Genomic DNA, 16,817 nt, shown 5'->3' with positions numbered 1-16,817 from the left:
TTTCAGAGGTTTCCTGTGTCTATGAAAATTCCCTTTACTTATTGTGGCTAGTAGTCCTCCATGGTTCTGTCTAACCCTCTTTTAACTCCACCTAAGACCATGGCCATCACTACACCCACTGGCAGCAAATTACACATTTTAATTTAATTACTACTTGAGAAAGAAATATTTCCTTTGGTTTGTCCTGTGCCTATTGCCCATCAATTAATTGGATGTTTCTTAGTTGTGGTATTATGACAGAGAGAGGAAAAACTCCCTCTGTCCACTTTTTCTATCCCATGTATAATTTTATAAACTTTATCATATCTCCTCTTAGCCATATTTTTTTTCTAAACAAGAAAGTCCTACATTCTTCAGCCATTCCTTGTTGGAAAGGTGTTGCAATAAAAAATATATTAAACGTATAGGACACAGGTATTTGTGAATGTACTAGTAGAGCATCTTCAGTTTGCTAGTCCAGTGTCAAAAGGGAAACACAATTCTTTCCTTTCATTCTTTTCTCAGTTCATAAGGGTGTAGCTTTATTGGGACAGAAATTGGCAACCACTTTTCATGGATAATGACAGAAACTATCATCCTTATATTGTCCATCTACTAAATTCAGAAAAATGAGATCACATGGAACCCGCTAACTAACAAGCCCTCATTTAAAGCATTGACTTCAGTTCTGGGCTCCACAGATCAAAAAGAATGCTGAGAAACAGGAAAGGATTCCTAGAAGAGCTACAAAGACCAAATGTTTACAAGGCAAATTCTGTGAGAAAAGGCTAGGGGGGAAATGGATTGTTTCATTAGAGAAAGGATTTGGGGGAGATGCTGACAGACTGACCCATCCTCTGACAGAAAGATACCAGTACTTTGAAGGCCAGCCTCAAATAAGCTGTATGGGAGATAATAGCTGAAAACTGACTACAACAGAGATATTGTGATAAAGAGCTCTGTGACACAAGGCCATTTTAATGCTTTAGGAGTGACAAATGGTTATCTGTTGGAAACAAGAACATGCCAGTAAGGACAGTACTGTGAACTCTGACCTTCACAATATACATTTATCATAATGTGCAGTCATTTCTACCAATCTTGGTCTGGAATTCTGTCTCTGAGGTTCCTCATAGTATTTCACACCAGCAGGGAGATGCTGTCAGTCTCTAATAGAAGAAGAAGGCCATTGCTTTCACATCCTGCATGTGAGCTCCCAAAGGCACCTGGTGGGCCACTGCGAGTAGCAGAATGCTGGACTAGATGGACTCTGGTCTGATCCATCAGGCTAGTTCTTATGTTTTGATAATTGAATGCTGCATTTTAAGTCTTAATTTAACTTTGTATTTTGTTTTTATGGTTTGTTGATGTTGTACACCGCCCTGAGCCCTTCGAGGGAGGGCGGTATAAAAATGAAATAATAAATAAAATAAATAAAAAATGTTCTTATATTCTTAATAGCACAATCCAGAGCTGAGGCAGACAGGGATGGCACCACTCCGCCTGTTCCACAGGGCTTTCCCACAGTGCAGGAAGCCCACTAAGGTGTTTAAAAAACACTTCTAACTCCCCCGTAGGGGAGAATAGAGATATCCCACTCTCTGCGAGCAGTTGCCTGGCATGCAAGGGCTAAGATGGGTCTGGAGGCAGACTAAGGTTGGTTCCTGTCCTGGAACACGCTTGGAAGGCTGGCATAGCTGGGGGCAGCGTGCAAGAACTGGCGTGAGACCAGGTGTCACAGCCAGGCAAGCAGCCGGGCACCAACAGATTTGCCCCTCTGCCACTGTAAGTGCCTCAGAGAGGGGACTTACACCAGCAGAAACCCACACCGCATCCAGAGGGGGATTTGGTCACCACCACTCTCTGGATTACACTGGCCATAGTTTAAAAGTATGCAAAAAGGAGAAAGCATCTTTGCAGGGGACAAAACAGGCACTGTTTTAAAGTACAGGAAAATTAGATGTGGGTTAAGTAAAGGTAAACGTAGTCCCTGTGCAGGCACCGGGTCATTGCTGACCCATGGAATATTGTCACATCATGATGTTTACTAGGGAGACTATGCTTGCAGCGAGTTTTGCCATTGCCTTCCCCAGTCATCTACACTTTACCCCAGAAAACTGCATTCTCATTTTACCAACCACAGAAGAATGGGAGGCTGAGTCAACCTTGAGCTGGCTACTTGCAACCAAATTCTGACCCTTTCTGCATGGGCCACAAAGCGGCGGCGTCAGGCCAGTAAAACACCGTTTTGGCAGGGACTGTTCACACAGCCGCCGCTGACAAATCGCTGCAGTGGCGCTCGGTTCCCACCAAAACGGTGTTTTCGAACCTCGCTCAGGGGGCGAGGTTTTTTGCAAATGCTGGCTTCCATTCGGAGTCATGTGAACGTCGCCGAGTGGAAGCCGGCGTTTCTCCCCCAGCCCTCCCAAACCCTGCTTACCTCCCGTCGTCTTCTGTCGCATTGTGCAGGCCAGGAGACACGCCCCCTGGCCTCATTCTCCAGGGTCGTCAGTCTGGCCGGGGGGGCGTGTCCCCTGGTCTCCACAATGCAACAGAAGGCAACGGGAGGTAAGCAGCATTTGGGAGCGGCGCAGCCTGTGCGAAGGCTGCACAGCCGGCACCGCTTCCAGCGGGACCGTCCATGCGAATGGTCCCGTGAGGGTGCGCCAGCATAAACTATGCCGGCGCACCCCCCCTCAGCGCCCGTGCGGAAAGGGCCTCTGTCAGGGTTGAACTCAGGTTGGGAGCAGAGCTTTGCCTACAGTACTACAGTTTGCTACTTGGCATCATGGGCCTTTTTTACACGTGGGTTAAATATTCAACAGTGAAAGAAAATATTTACAAAAGTTGTTAGAATCTTTCATTGATGGTTTTAAAAAAATGTTTTGGGCAATCATCAAAGGTTGCTTTCAGTTTTAGGCAAAAAAGCTATTTGCGAATTAATTGCAGGCAGACAAGATTCATTGCATGGTCCAGTGCCCATTCTTATTGCCCATGTCTTCAGAGGGTGCTGGATAATTAAGTGAAAAGTGTATTGGTATGCAGTATAGTTTCAAGATTAAATTGTTAAAAACCATTTATAATCATACTCGGGCAGTCCAATCCAGAGCCCTGGGTGGCGAGGGACAGTGCTGGTGCAGTGCTGCCCTGTTGCCTCCAGAGGAATATTTGGCGATGCGTGGAGGAAGGAAAAACCCCCACACTGCTGGAAAGCCCTTCATAGGGCTTAATGGACTTACACTACCCTAAAGAGTGGACTTACACTACCCTAAAGTACAACTGCCTGCAAATCCAAAGTGGAAGTCCCCTAATGTTGGTTCCACCTCCACGAGTGCCTCTGCCCTGGTCCTTCTTTCCTGATGGGGTTGGCAACAGCATGGGAGCACTGATGCAGCACTGGGTGCCACATCCAGGCATCCCAGGGGCCTGTGGCGACTGCCTTCCAGCATGTTTGCCCCTCTGCAGGGTAAGTTTCCCAGGGATGGCAAATCCCTTAGCACATGCCTGTGCCACCTGGTCAAGCTGGTTCCCCCCCACCTCCTGTATTCAGCCTAAGAGTTGTTTTATGTGTTTACATATAATCATACTTGATCTGAAACATCAAGGGGACTAAGAAGGTTTCTTCCCACACATGAATCCCTAGTGTGTGTGTGTGTGTGGGGGGGGGGGATAGGGCGTCATTCCTTGACTGTACAAAGAGTTTTATATTTTCAGAATATCAAATGGAACACAAGGCTCGTCTGTATTTGAAAGGAGTCAGGAAAATTATAACTGTTGGACAAGAATGAAGAAAGTGAAAAGTAATAGATTAATGAAAAAAAATCTGATAAAAGGTCCCTGTTTCTCTTTTTATGGCATGCATCTTATTGTCCTCAACATCAAAGGGTGCTGGATAATTATCTGAATATCTGATTGACTCTCAGTATCTTGGGACAGAAGGAGGAAAATACAATAGAAGTTTGAAGCACTATCATTTCATCTGTTATTATAGAAATGCCAATTAACTGCTACACATTAATTGGTATGTTTTCTCTACATGTGAATGTACATATTTGTGCATCAACACCATTTCTATCCATTTGGTATATAATAAATAGTCCAAATGGGAAAACAAATAAAAATTACCAAGCATTTGCATACAATATGAAGGAAGTGCCTTTATCCTTTGCAATGGTAACATTTGGCAAATTCAGGAATAAATAATCATTTGTGGTGAGGGTATGCCTTATCAAACATATGCAGATCAGCACTAATTAATGCTAATTAGGGTTTCCTGTCTATCTAGTTGGAAAAATGTCCAAATGTTATGAAATCAGTTAGTATGCCTATTACCCTAATTGTTTTATATGGGATGGATCTTAATTAAAATATGTAAATTGACCTTAATTGCTATATACTAATGAGGGTTCATGTTATCTCTCTAGAAGTGACAAGATGAGGAGTATGGGTGCTTAACCAAATAATTCTGCGAAATCCTCAACTAAATGGCCTTTAATCAAAATATTTTATTTGAAACTGGCAAAAGAATATATTTCTACACAGCATGTTCTACAAAGCATACACTATTTTTAATATAGATATGTAGACAAAGTTGAAATGGTAGGAGGGCTTTACCAAAAAAGTTTTTAAAAATTCTCTGTAACTACCATGGTGTGTGTGTGTATGTGTGGGATGAGGTTGGCTTCCTTTGTTTTAGCCATAGGATAAATAATATCCAACATAATACAACATTAGTTCTTTTCCATTATTGTGCTTTTTGTTAACATTAGACTTAGAGGTTCATTCCAAAACAAAATAGAAACTTTGGACAAAATTTATCTAAAACCTAATCTGCATGAGTACTTGTGTTGGGTGCCTGCAGATGCTCAGTGATAGTCAGTTTTTATTAATTAGCTCTTTATCACCATTGTGTGTAATTCTGAACCAGACCCTAGAGAGTAGATCAAAAAATCCACACAGTGGGACAAGAGAAGTGTAGGTTTGCAGTATAATTTGAAATCCTTTTAAAAAAAGGCATTAACATCCCTCCCCCCCTCTTAAAAAAAATGGAAGGGAATTTTTTACTTTAAGACATGAACACCCACTGAAATCTCACAAGACTCAAGCTGAGATCTCAATGGTCATTTTAGGGGTTGCTAAACAACTGCAATAATATTGCTAAGCCATTTGAACCTTGGTTTCTGTCAGTCAGACGTGAGGAGGGGGAGACTGATAAACAGAAAAACAGAAGGGAGGGAAGGATACTTGGAAGTTGAAGTGGGAAAAGGAGAATGCCAGAGAAGAAAAGGAGAGAAGTGGTTTGGGTTTGGAAGGAGGAAGAGATGAATGGGGCACATAAAAACTACGTAGGGGGAAAAGAGGTGAATGGGGCACATAAAAACTACGTAGGAGGAAAAGGAAACAGGGAAATGAAAGAGGGTATGGATTATGTCAGATGGGGGGAAAGATGCCTCCTGCAAGTCCTTGTGAATCCTTTTTTTCTATATCAATCTTTTGTAATTAAAACAGGTTTAGGAGAAGAGATCTTTTAAACCATACTTCAAATTAAACCCTGGTTTTACTTTCTAATTATGGTATCTAAGGCCCCTTCCGCACGGGCGGAATACGGCGGCCTGGGGACGGCAAAAACGCCGTCCCCAGGGAGCCATTCGCACAGGGGGCGCAGCTGCTTTGCAGCCGCACTGCCCGAGCAGCGCGAAGCCGCCGTTTTCCAACCTCGTTTGCCCAGCGAGGTTTTTGGAAAACAGCGGCTCCGCGGCGCCTTCCCTCCCCCCATGTCCAGGCGTCCTACCTGTCCTGCGGCCCTCCGGCGCATCGCTGAGGCCTGGGGACATGGCCCCTCTGCCATGCGATTCCGGAGCGGTCGCGCAGGGCAGGGGGGCGTGTCCCCTGGCCTCGGCGACGTGCCGGAGGGCCGCAGGACAGGTAGGACGCCCTGACGACAGCACAGCTCTGCACGGTCGTCTCGGGTGGTTCTGGGACCGTTCATGCAAACGGTCCCAGAGGGGGCGGGTCGGCGTCATGCTGACCCGACCCCTTCCGCCGCTGTGCGGAAGGGGCCTAAGAGTATAGCTACACTTTACACATAGTTTCATGATTACAAGACTTGTTTTTCATTCCGAGATCCAAACTGGAGCTACTAATTTGAGTGGGAGAATGGTGTAATGTGAGAGGGGTTAAACCCCTTTCCTACAGTGCCATTTGAATTATAAGGCTACATCTTTAATTCAGTTCAGTTTCAGTTCAGATTAACTTTGGGCTGGTTCATGCTTCCATATTTTGGGAAGTAGGCTACAATATGAGATGATGGGAAGGCAAGCCATGAGAAAGCTGTTCTGATACTTATAGTTCTGATGCTTTACCAGTACCATCAGATGGAAGTCTTCCCCCCACCTTGATTGCTTCCATCAAACAGTTTTTTAAACTGAAAAATATGTAGTTTTCTTGTAGAACCCATTCAACTCACCATTACCAGTTATGGTGGAAATGCTTTTGTCATTGCTATACAAACTTCAGAGACAGGGGTGCATATGCAATGAAATAAAAAAACTGACTATCTTCAAAGCATCAATAATATATATTGAAGAAAGAGTTTTAAACAACATGAATGTACACAAAATCACAAAGGAAATAAAGGAAAAATTAATCCATATTATTTTTTTAGGCATTGGCAGATGGTTTTCTTTTAACTTAAAAAAAAAAAACCTGAAAAAAATTTCTAAAATTTTCTCCTTTTTTAACAGGACATTGTAACTAATGTTTCTCCAAGAATAATACGTGGAACTACCTCGGGTCCTATTTTCGGACCAGGTCAAGGTTCTTTCCTGAACATTGAGCTCATCAGTGAAAAAACAGCAGCCTATTGGTGTAAAAGTATCACAGAGCTAAAGATGGACTTTCCTGACAAAGTAAGTTATGCTTGAATACAAGGATAGCACACAAATACTTGACACTGACAATCATTCTTTCTCAAAATTTAAGGCAGTTTAAAAGGATAACTGCTTGTGGACATTGAGCAGAGGTGGAGCTACCAGGGGAAGGGGGGGCGCATTGCACTGAGCGAGCGCCTGGGATGGCGAAAAATCACCCCCTGCCCTCCCGCGTCACCCCCCCCCCCAAACACACACACACTTACCTTATTGAAGCAGTGCAGGCTGGAGAAGCAGCCTGTAACCCTTCAGTCTGAAAACAGTGGTGGGAATTACACTTCCCAGGAAAACTTGTGGGCCCCAAAGTTTCATGGGAAGTATAGTTTTTCACCAGGCCGTTTTCAGCCTGAAGGGAACAGGCAGATTCTCCAGCCTGCACTGTTTTACTAAAGTAAGTGTGCATGGGACGGGGGGGGGGGGGCGGGTATCACCCGGGGTGTGTGTCGGAAAACACAGAATGCTCACTGGGTGCAGTATGGCCCAGCTATGCCTCTGACATTGAGGACCATCATGTCACAGTACAGGGGAGTCCCAGGTTCAAATCCATACTCATATGTAAAGCTTGATGGGTTACCTTGAACCACTCTTTTAGCCAGAACTGTGGATTGTTGGGAAAATAAAAATGAGGAAGGAAGAACCATGTGTGCCATTCTGAGCTGTCTGGTTGAATGACAGGATAAACATTTCAATGACTGATCCTTCTGTAGATCTTCACGCCACTTTAGCCTTTGGTAAATCGTTTTATATGCTCTGGTGTAGTTTCAAAAACTGCAAAACCTGCTTGACCAATGGCATGACATTGATTTTTTAAAAGTACTTATTAATGTATGTATGTATATTTATTATCCACCTTTCTTCCTTGTGGAGCTCAAGTCAGCTTACAATATTAAAAAAATACGTACAATATATTACATAAAAACATAAAACAAACATTTAAAATCACAATTCAGGGCTGTTTTGATCAACCACATTCCTAAATAAAACCATCTTCAGCTTTCTTCTGAAGATCAAAAGGAAGGCAGCCAATTCTCTTCCCTGGCCCTGCCACTGAAAAGTCCCTCTGACATGTACTCATCAAATTAGCTTCTTTGATTTCTGGAACAGTCAGAAGGGCCTCTCTATGTGATTCCTAGGCAGCAACATATGGGAGATGATGGTCCTTCAGTGACAATATGCCACTCTAAACTTTCCCGTCTCACTTAGACAGTGTGAAACAGACTTTTCTCTGTGGTACACCTCTGAAGATGCCAGCCACAGATGCAGGCGAAACGTTAGGAACAAAATCCACCAGACCACGGCAACACAGCCTGGAAAACCCACCTGAACCAGTTGAATCCGGCCATGAAAACCTTCGACAATACGGCTGCTACTTTTTCAGAGATGGCCCTTGATGCTGCTGTTACAGGACACCTTCCAGTGAAGAGAGGGAAAAGGTGGGCTCTATGTAGAGAGAAGAAACAAGCAGCAAATTCATCAAGTCAAGTTAGTCAGTTTAAACCCTTGATGGTTGTAGAGGGAAAAAATGGCAAGCAAAAAATAAGTCTGAGTGGGAAAGGGCTATTTAGTGTACAGTAATGCAGACTTGTACCTAGGCTAGACAAGAGGAAAGATTTTTAAAGCCCCATTGATGTACAAAGGAAATATGAACATTCCTTCTTCTAGCTTGTCATACGATGGGAAACCAAAACCAAATACAGCAAAACTCTAGCCCATTTACTATTCTAGGGTGCAAGAAGATTTTAAAAAAACATTTCATATACGAGGACACTTTTTCATTTTGAAGAAAAGGTTGTCTTAAAATAAATTGCTAAAAATGTTTTAAAAGTGCAAAACTAGCAGACAAAGCAATGGGAGGCAGCATTTTCAGGAAACAACAAGGCAAATGCTCACTTACATTTAGCAGACAGGCAGATTTGTCAAACAGCATTCTTTTCTCACTCACCCCAATTGGCCATAGGCAGTAGTTAGCTATGGAGTCTGCAGGGGAATGAAGGAAGAGACTGTCCCCTTCTCTATAAAGGTCTGCTTTACAAATTAGTAGAGGTATAACCTTCATTCTGCCTCCCCCAGTAGAAACACATACACGTGCACACACAAAACCCAAAGGAATCATAAAAGATTATTGACAGTAGGGAAGAAATACTATTTTTCTCACTTTAAAATGTGAGAAAGGACCACTGATTCAGAGATCTCTAAATATCTTTCTGTTCATGTGTCTTCAGCCACCTTTCCCACTTCTTTGCATGTGATAATAGCCCTGTTTGGGGTAAAAGGACAGGAGTCCTTTAGTGATGCAAAGGGAGATATATTTTTAAAAAGAAAATTAGAGGTGCAGATTGGAGGAGCTAACCCCTGAACTGTCACTGGTCTCTCTCTCTCTTTGAGGCAGAACTCTACCTCCATGTTTCCTTGTCTCCTCCAAAATCTCATACCCTTCTCAATGTGATTAGATGCTTGGAACAGGACTCCAATGGTCTCATCGGAGTGGCTGATTTTTCCTTCAGGGCAGGACTGCCTCCTGTCCACCACAATAGTGAACTAGCATAAATATAATGGGACAAGAAGAGACTGCCCCATAGCCTGACCAGGGGGCTGCAGGACAAGACATTTATCTTGACATAAATTCAAATATATGAGAAAATTTATTCATCGTAGGATATTAATTTTGCTTACTACTAGGATAGACTAATAGAGATTTCCAAGGGACTTATATACAATCATCAGCCAAGAAGGCATGTTCGTGTAAATGAGGGTGGGAACATTTCCAATTACTGTTGTCTTAGGGACTTCACAAATTTATAAAATGTTTTTCCCTTGAAATTGTGATTTGTTGCTGGTTTGAAATCAAAAGAAGCTTCTTATTAAAAACCCTCTTAGAGTGTCAAACCCCATGCAATAAGAGAGTTAACAGTTGTAAACCCTGTCAAGTCTGTGAGAAGCAGAGGAATTATCTTGTTATCTATTTAATAATGGAACATTGAAGTAAATGATGCCATCCACTGACACCAGTAACACTGTGTTCCCCTGGGAAATTCAATTCTGTAGAAACTGTCAATCTAGATGGATATGGACATATTAAACAATGTCCCTTCAGTCCATAAATCTATTATTTCCATGCTACCTTACAAGGGAAAAGATTCTGCATAGTGATAAAGACAAGTAATGCAGAATGTCTTGACATTACTGCCTTATAATCCTCTTCACTTTCCGAAGAAACTGGAAAAAAATCAGAGAGGGGGTCAGAAAGCAGTTGAACGAAACCTAGCCTTCTTTTCTTTGACTCCATAACATGCATTTAAAACTTTCTTCTTCTGGGTATGGCATCCTTAACAAAATCTTTAAGAACAGGGTAAGGGTATGATTGGTGGAATACTCATCTGCCTCTATCCCGACAGCTTGTTTTGCTGTGAAACACCTTTCTTTGTTGCACTGTCCATTGCCTGCCCAGACTGAGCTGTTTGTGTTTGGCATGGCAAATATTCCTCTGGCAGATGAATAATCCTAGAACTTCCAAATGCAAGCACGTACCTGTTTGTTCACAGTGGGGCAAAGAACAGAGAACAGGGCTGGCAAACAACAAAGGCTAAACAGAGACTTTCCCTTTGAGAGCAGGAAACGTTGAGCCTGCAATCATGCTGTACTGTGTTACATTTGAATAATGCCCACTGTGCATGCAGATCAAGTGAGGCACTGGCAGATTGTGATCTTGCTATGAAATAAGGTACTGAGCTGCTTACATGCTGTATCAAGCATTCCTTTAAACAATTACTACAAAACTGAGGGTACCTGTATTTTGCTGTTTTTCAAGATAAGAAAAATAAACCTGCTTTGATTGGGATGGCTCTGCATCTGAGAAAGTGTCATCTGGCCAAATGAACTGACAGCTTGATTTACCCAGATGCCAAACAGCCACATTTCTGCTGTCCCCTTTCTGAACAAATTGAAAGGAAAGGATGGATGGTCAGCATCTCTGTTTAAATTAATTCACAAATCAGGATTGCCAGAATCAGATGCCAGTGTGTTTTTGTTAAACTTGCAAAATGCTATTTTTAGATTTCAGCTTTAGACCTTTCAAGGTACAAATTCTATAATAAGTGAGATCATGCGTTGAAACCAACATATCAGTTACACTATCATGTCCACCAGATATGAGCTGGAATTCCAGCCCAGATGTGTTTTTGTGTGACTGACAGAAAGTCAAGGTTCACAGAAACATAGTGAACTGTAGCAAAACACAATTAAAAGCAAACTGAGGGGAGAAGGGAGAAGACAACCCAATACAGTCAACACCTCTAAACCACAAGGGGCACTTTTTAATTAACTCCTCATGACAGAACTAACAAATTTAGTGCCCTGAGAAAAATAATCAGCTATTTTTTAAAATCACTTCTTCCTGAGATCTAAATTGAAAGAAAAATAATTCTTGAGTTTTTTTAGGAGTTTAGATAGATGCACCTTAAGCAATATCAAAGGAAAATCTAGGGTCAGAAAGCTTCAGCTTAAGAGAAAAATTAAGTTGCTTACAAATTCATCTATTCTCCAAAAACACAGTAATGGGAAGTTAAGGTGTCCTACTAAGTCCGTGGTGGCGAACCTTTGGCACTCCAGATGTTATGGACTACAATTCCCATCAGCCCCTCCCAGCATGGCCAATTGGCCATGCTGGCAGGGGCTGATGGGAATTGTAGTCCATAACATCTGGAGTGCCAAAGGTTCACCACCACTGTACTAAGTTGTCATGCCCTATCACCGTGGTGGCGAACCTTTGGCACTCCAGATGTTATGGACTACAATTCCCATCAGCCCCTCACAGCATGGCCAAATGGCAGGGGCTGATGGGAATTATAGTCCATAACATCTGGAATGCCAAAGGTTCGCCACTACTGCCTATCATCTCCTATATTATGCTAAATAAACTAAGTTTCCATTTACCCACATCTATCCTTAGTTTTTCAGCCCCATACATATGATTATGCAGATTTGGAATCTAATTCTCCAGTAATGTTTGCATATACTTGTTTTTGATTGAACAGATAAATAAGCTGTACTGTTAACAGGGCTGCAGTGAGACACCACAAGCCCCTGGACAAAGGTTCCACCTGCCGTCTTCCATATTACTCTGATCCAAACCATGTATCTAAACTTGTAACTTTATATTTTTACACATATGGAGGTGTACAAAGATGGAATACATTTAATACATTTGGTGAAGTGAGCTGCAGTTAACAATTACTTAATATCACAATAAATCTTTAGTAAGTAGATCATTTAGACATCTATTTAAGTCTACTCTATCAGCAGAGTATAAAGCGGAGTCACTCTGGTAAGATGAGAAGATTTAGTCTTCTTGCACTCACTGCAACCTTCTGTCACTCTTTGAAATGAATACTCTTCAGTCAAGATGTTCTTTCCATAAAAAGGCTTTTACTTTAGCAGTTGCAAGGTTACATAAGTCTATTCTATACAAGACTATTATGCTATACAGAACTCTTCAGCAATAACAAAGTTCAATAAATAGAGAACTCAACGCAGTCTCAGCTCTATCTCAACATATACAAATGCATACATCAGGGATACTTTTCCCCGCCCATGCAACAGCCTCTCATTGGTCTAGAATCACAGTTGAATTCACCAATCATGTTAAAGGTCAATCTTTGCTACCTTTTGCCCCTACTGATTGTCTGTGTTCTTGGGTTCGCAAACCTCTCCTAACTTGAAATGACCTCTTTGTGTGAATTTTTCACTCTTTTTTATATATAATGACATACTCTTGTGTCTTTACCTAGCATAAAAGCAGGGGCAAATTGATCTCATAGTAGTGCTGGATAGGTTCTTGGATCACTGAATTGATTTAGTGACATATTTTCTTAATAAGATTATGTCATTTGTCATATAACATGAAGCTTAATGTCCACAGAAGTAAAGCAGCATTAACAAGAGATATTAGATGTTTGACAAACACAACGACCCACTGCTTGAACACTGTTTATATCTAATTTGGAGAGGGGGTTCTAATTTCTTTTCCAGGTGTGTAACTGCTAAGACATATTTACATTCTGTTAGCATGCATTTAAACAAGGTGAACACATTCTTTTACTAGTTTACAGATGTCCGGGGATCGCCACAACAGATTATAAATAAATATATATGTCATCTTATACCAGTTTTATAAATCATGGGGACATATTAGCTGCCCCCCCTCTCTGTCCACAATATTAACACTGTATTATCAAATGCTTTCATGGCCGGAATCACTAGGATGTTGTGGATTTTGCAGGTTTTGTGGGGGGGTTTTCCAGGTTTTCCTTCAGAACTTCTGAAGATGGCATCCACAGATGCAGGCAAAACGTCAGGAGAAAATACTACTGGAACATAGCCAGAAAACCCACAAGATCCTAATATTAATATTGTTTTGCTGCTTGTTCTAAATTGCCAACTAGGAACGAGGAGTTTATTGTGCCCCCCCCCCCCCCCGTCCCAGTGTCACTGTTTGTTGAAGGAAACCTTTGCAAGATATTGGCTGATAGGAATTTTAAAAATTTTAAGTATGTACCTTAAAGAAGATTGAAATTGCATTGACTCCAGCTTCAGTAAACTCTGGCCCCAAACTTGCAGAGGAAAAGGGTTGGAGCTGAAAGAACCAGGGGAGGTGTTGGTATACAGCAGCTAAATTGCAAGTGAGCCCAATGCAAGAGGCTGTAACACTTTGAATGGATCTATAACCTTTTCCACTCTGCTCTTTAAACATATTCTTGCTTTTTGATAAAGGAAATTCCCTCAATAGCCATAAACAACCTAGTTATGTTCAGAAGCAGCATATATAAAGATGATAATTGTACAGTTGTATGCATCCCAAAGACCTTGCAATTCTTAAGAATATCTGACTGAGCCATCATTGGAATGCCTTATACCCCCTCTTCAGTGCAGTTCCATTGCTCCCCTCTTGCATGTTTGCAGTCTTTACCACCCAACCCCCATTCAGCATCTCTTGTAGAAGATGGGATCTAACTGCAACTCCTCTGTAGGCATTTATAGGAGATAGGGTTTCCAGCTCTGGGGTTGGAGATTCCTGGAAAGTGGATGGGTCAAGCCTGGGAAGGGTGGGTTTTGGAGAGGGGGGGAGATCTTACTGTGGTATAATGCCATAGAGTCCAGTCTCCACAGCATTTTTTTCAGGAGAACTGTGATTCTGTTACCGCTTCTTCTTGGGTAACATTATTTCAGCTCAGGCAACGTAGTGAGCTCAGGCAACGTAGTGAGGCGCAGGAATCTGGTGTTTTCCAAAGGCAAAGTATTTTATTCGGAAGTGGTTGCTACAGCTCGGGCAGGGGAATCGCGCTCTCGAAGCCAAGCACTAGAACTTTTATACACACACATCAAAAGGGGCAAGGGGGCAGGTAAGGGGGCAGGTCCCTTACCTTGTAACAATAAAGAAACATCAACACATAAAAGAGAGGTACAATTACTCAAGGAAGTTTTGGTCCCTTGTATCCAATGACTCAGGTACAACTTTGTGAATGGGATCCTGAGATCTCGCTGTCAGGTGTCTTCCCGTGAGACTTTACGATAGCGCAGAAGGAGTTGAAGAGTGTCCATTCATAAAACTGGGTGAGGCTGTTTAATGCACCCAGGAATCTGGTTATCAGATGGGCTGCTTCCTTGAGTTATGTCCTGAGGCTCCCTTCTCAGTCCCAATAACAAAGAAAGATCAAATGGTCCAATTGGCATGTCCTTCCAACTGACTGCTGATATCTAAGGGTTACCATCAGATTCAATTTGTAATTCCAAAGGGGTCTTTGTTTTTGCTAAAGAGATCTACCGGGTGTTGGACTAAACTGAATTCCAAGGCTAGCTTCCTTGGCTCTTAATATCAGCTGCTACAAGCTATTGCTAACAGATACAAATATCAAAAATAACATTTCCTAATTTTTAACGAACTTACAATAAAAGAGCATAAGTGAAATATCCTAACCTAGCATTAATAAACCTTAAATCAACGGGGAAACCTAGCTAAGATATAAGCCTAAACATGGGACAAATAATAAATCCAACACTGAAGGGGCTTACATTAAATCTTAAAAGGGATAAAAGCAAGAAGGAAACCATGAAAACATTGGCACAATCACATATATATGTTCTTTCCAGGCCTTCTGGAGACTTCTGGACAACACTGGTCTCTTCGCTCTGATCCTTAGCAGTGTAGTTCAGCGACAGGCTCAGGAAAATATTTTTTTTATTTTCCTGTCAGTAACAATTCTAAGAAATCTCCAGGCGCCACCTGGAGGGTGAGCATGGTAACCAAGTTTGCACAAACATGGGTGGCACTCAGATAAATAATCCTTTCAAATTTTACTATTTAAGTGAAATTTACACTTACATACATTAAGTGCTACATATCAAGCTTTATTCAAAATCAAAATGTGACATGCTCTATGTGTACAGTCTGTCAATAGACCTCAACAACATTGGTCATTCTACAGTAATAATACAAATTGCCTGTAGTGTGATATTATGAACCCACAAGCTGGCCAGTTGTCAGTACGTTGCTGGCTTTGAATGTGTCTTCAGGGGCTCCTGAGGTTTTCAACAGGGAGTCTAATGTCCTCAAAGAAAATAGTTTTCAAAGGAGACTCTATTGTCCTCAAGACCATTCAGCAGTGGCAGCACTTATCTTACTCAGTCTCTTATCTAGTATGCAATGTCCTGGAGGATGACAACCCTGGTAGAAGAGAACAATTTCAAGAGATTAGAAGTGGATCCACCCCCCTAATTTTTACAAATCTTAGTAAAACCTTTTTGGAAAAACCCTTTTGATGGCCCCCCTTTCATCTCCTCTCCCCTCCCCTGCATTCCTTTTACTGTGTTCTCTACTGTTGAAAAATGTCTACATGAATTGCCTTGGTCCACTAAACTGCTATTCATCAAATCTTGTGAATTTTCACTCCCTTTGGTTCCTGCCTTGTCCATATAATATCATTGAGGTTTCAGCCTTGTTATCCTCAAAACCCTCAGATCAACTGTAATTTGTTTTGACAGCTCTTTTAAAATGTTTGCTGAATTCTGTTAAATATGTGCTAAATTCCCTCGACTTTGAGGCAAGCTGCACCATTTTTGTGTTGTGAATGGAGCCTAGAAAATAGCTCAAAGTAATTACTTGGGAAACTGGACGGTGAATTTTCTTGTGCTATTTTAGCCACAGTAGTAAAGGACTAACTGGTTTCTGGAAATAGGTACTGAAGGAGGAAACAACAGCAAAGAACAAAAGAGGCTCACTTTGAAATGCTGAAGTTTAAGGCCATTTGCAGTTGAACCATTCTTGCTCACCTGCCAATGGGAAAAATCAAAAGGCTTCCTGCAAATGTCTGCCAGCCAACTAACCCATTCTGCCAACTCTCCCAGGCAACTCTTACTTTTAAGATATTGCTATGGTATCAAGGGAGCAGGAGAGGCCAAGGCACAATCAAAAGAGCTAATGGAAAGTGGTTATATCTAGTTTTACAATATTTCAAACATATAAACTATAACCTGCAGGAAAAACTTAACAACAAGGTGCTGACACCTTATTGATTCTTACGATAGCATGTTGAAAAACAAGGTAGGCAGAAAACAAACAAATCCCAAGGGATTTTAAAGCCTCCTTAATACAGATTCTTACCTAACATTTTGTCTTCTACCACATGAAATACAAATACCCTGAGTCAACTAATCCATGCAGCCTGTGAAAGGCAGGGTGGCGGGGCAGGTAGAGAGAACAGGAATAAAAAGTATAGGTGAGCTTGCCTCAGGTGGAGAACTAAGGATCTCCTCCAGGTTCAGATCCCTCTATGCCTGCTCATGCTCGGATATCTGGAACATCATCATCTAAGCATGCATTCTTTTAGGAGTATTAGAGGGATTGTGTGTGTGTGT

The 16,817-nt window shown here is 41.8% G+C and overlaps 1 protein-coding gene across 1 annotated transcript in view; it reads left to right on the top strand.

Moving 5' to 3' along the window:
- Positions 1-16,817, top strand: part of DPYD (dihydropyrimidine dehydrogenase) — a 652,845-nt gene that overhangs the window by 435,098 nt on the left and 200,930 nt on the right. Inside the window, exon 14 of the mRNA XM_048497540.1 lies at positions 6,723-6,887. Within this exon, the coding sequence (XP_048353497.1) occupies positions 6,723-6,887 (165 nt within the window). The remainder of the gene's footprint in view (positions 1-6,722; positions 6,888-16,817) is intronic.

Source organism: Sphaerodactylus townsendi, linkage group LG05 (genome assembly GCF_021028975.2).
Source record: "Sphaerodactylus townsendi isolate TG3544 linkage group LG05, MPM_Stown_v2.3, whole genome shotgun sequence".
Taxonomy (NCBI): domain Eukaryota; kingdom Metazoa; phylum Chordata; class Lepidosauria; order Squamata; family Sphaerodactylidae; genus Sphaerodactylus; species Sphaerodactylus townsendi.
This window is presented reverse-complemented; position numbering and strand designations above follow the sequence as displayed.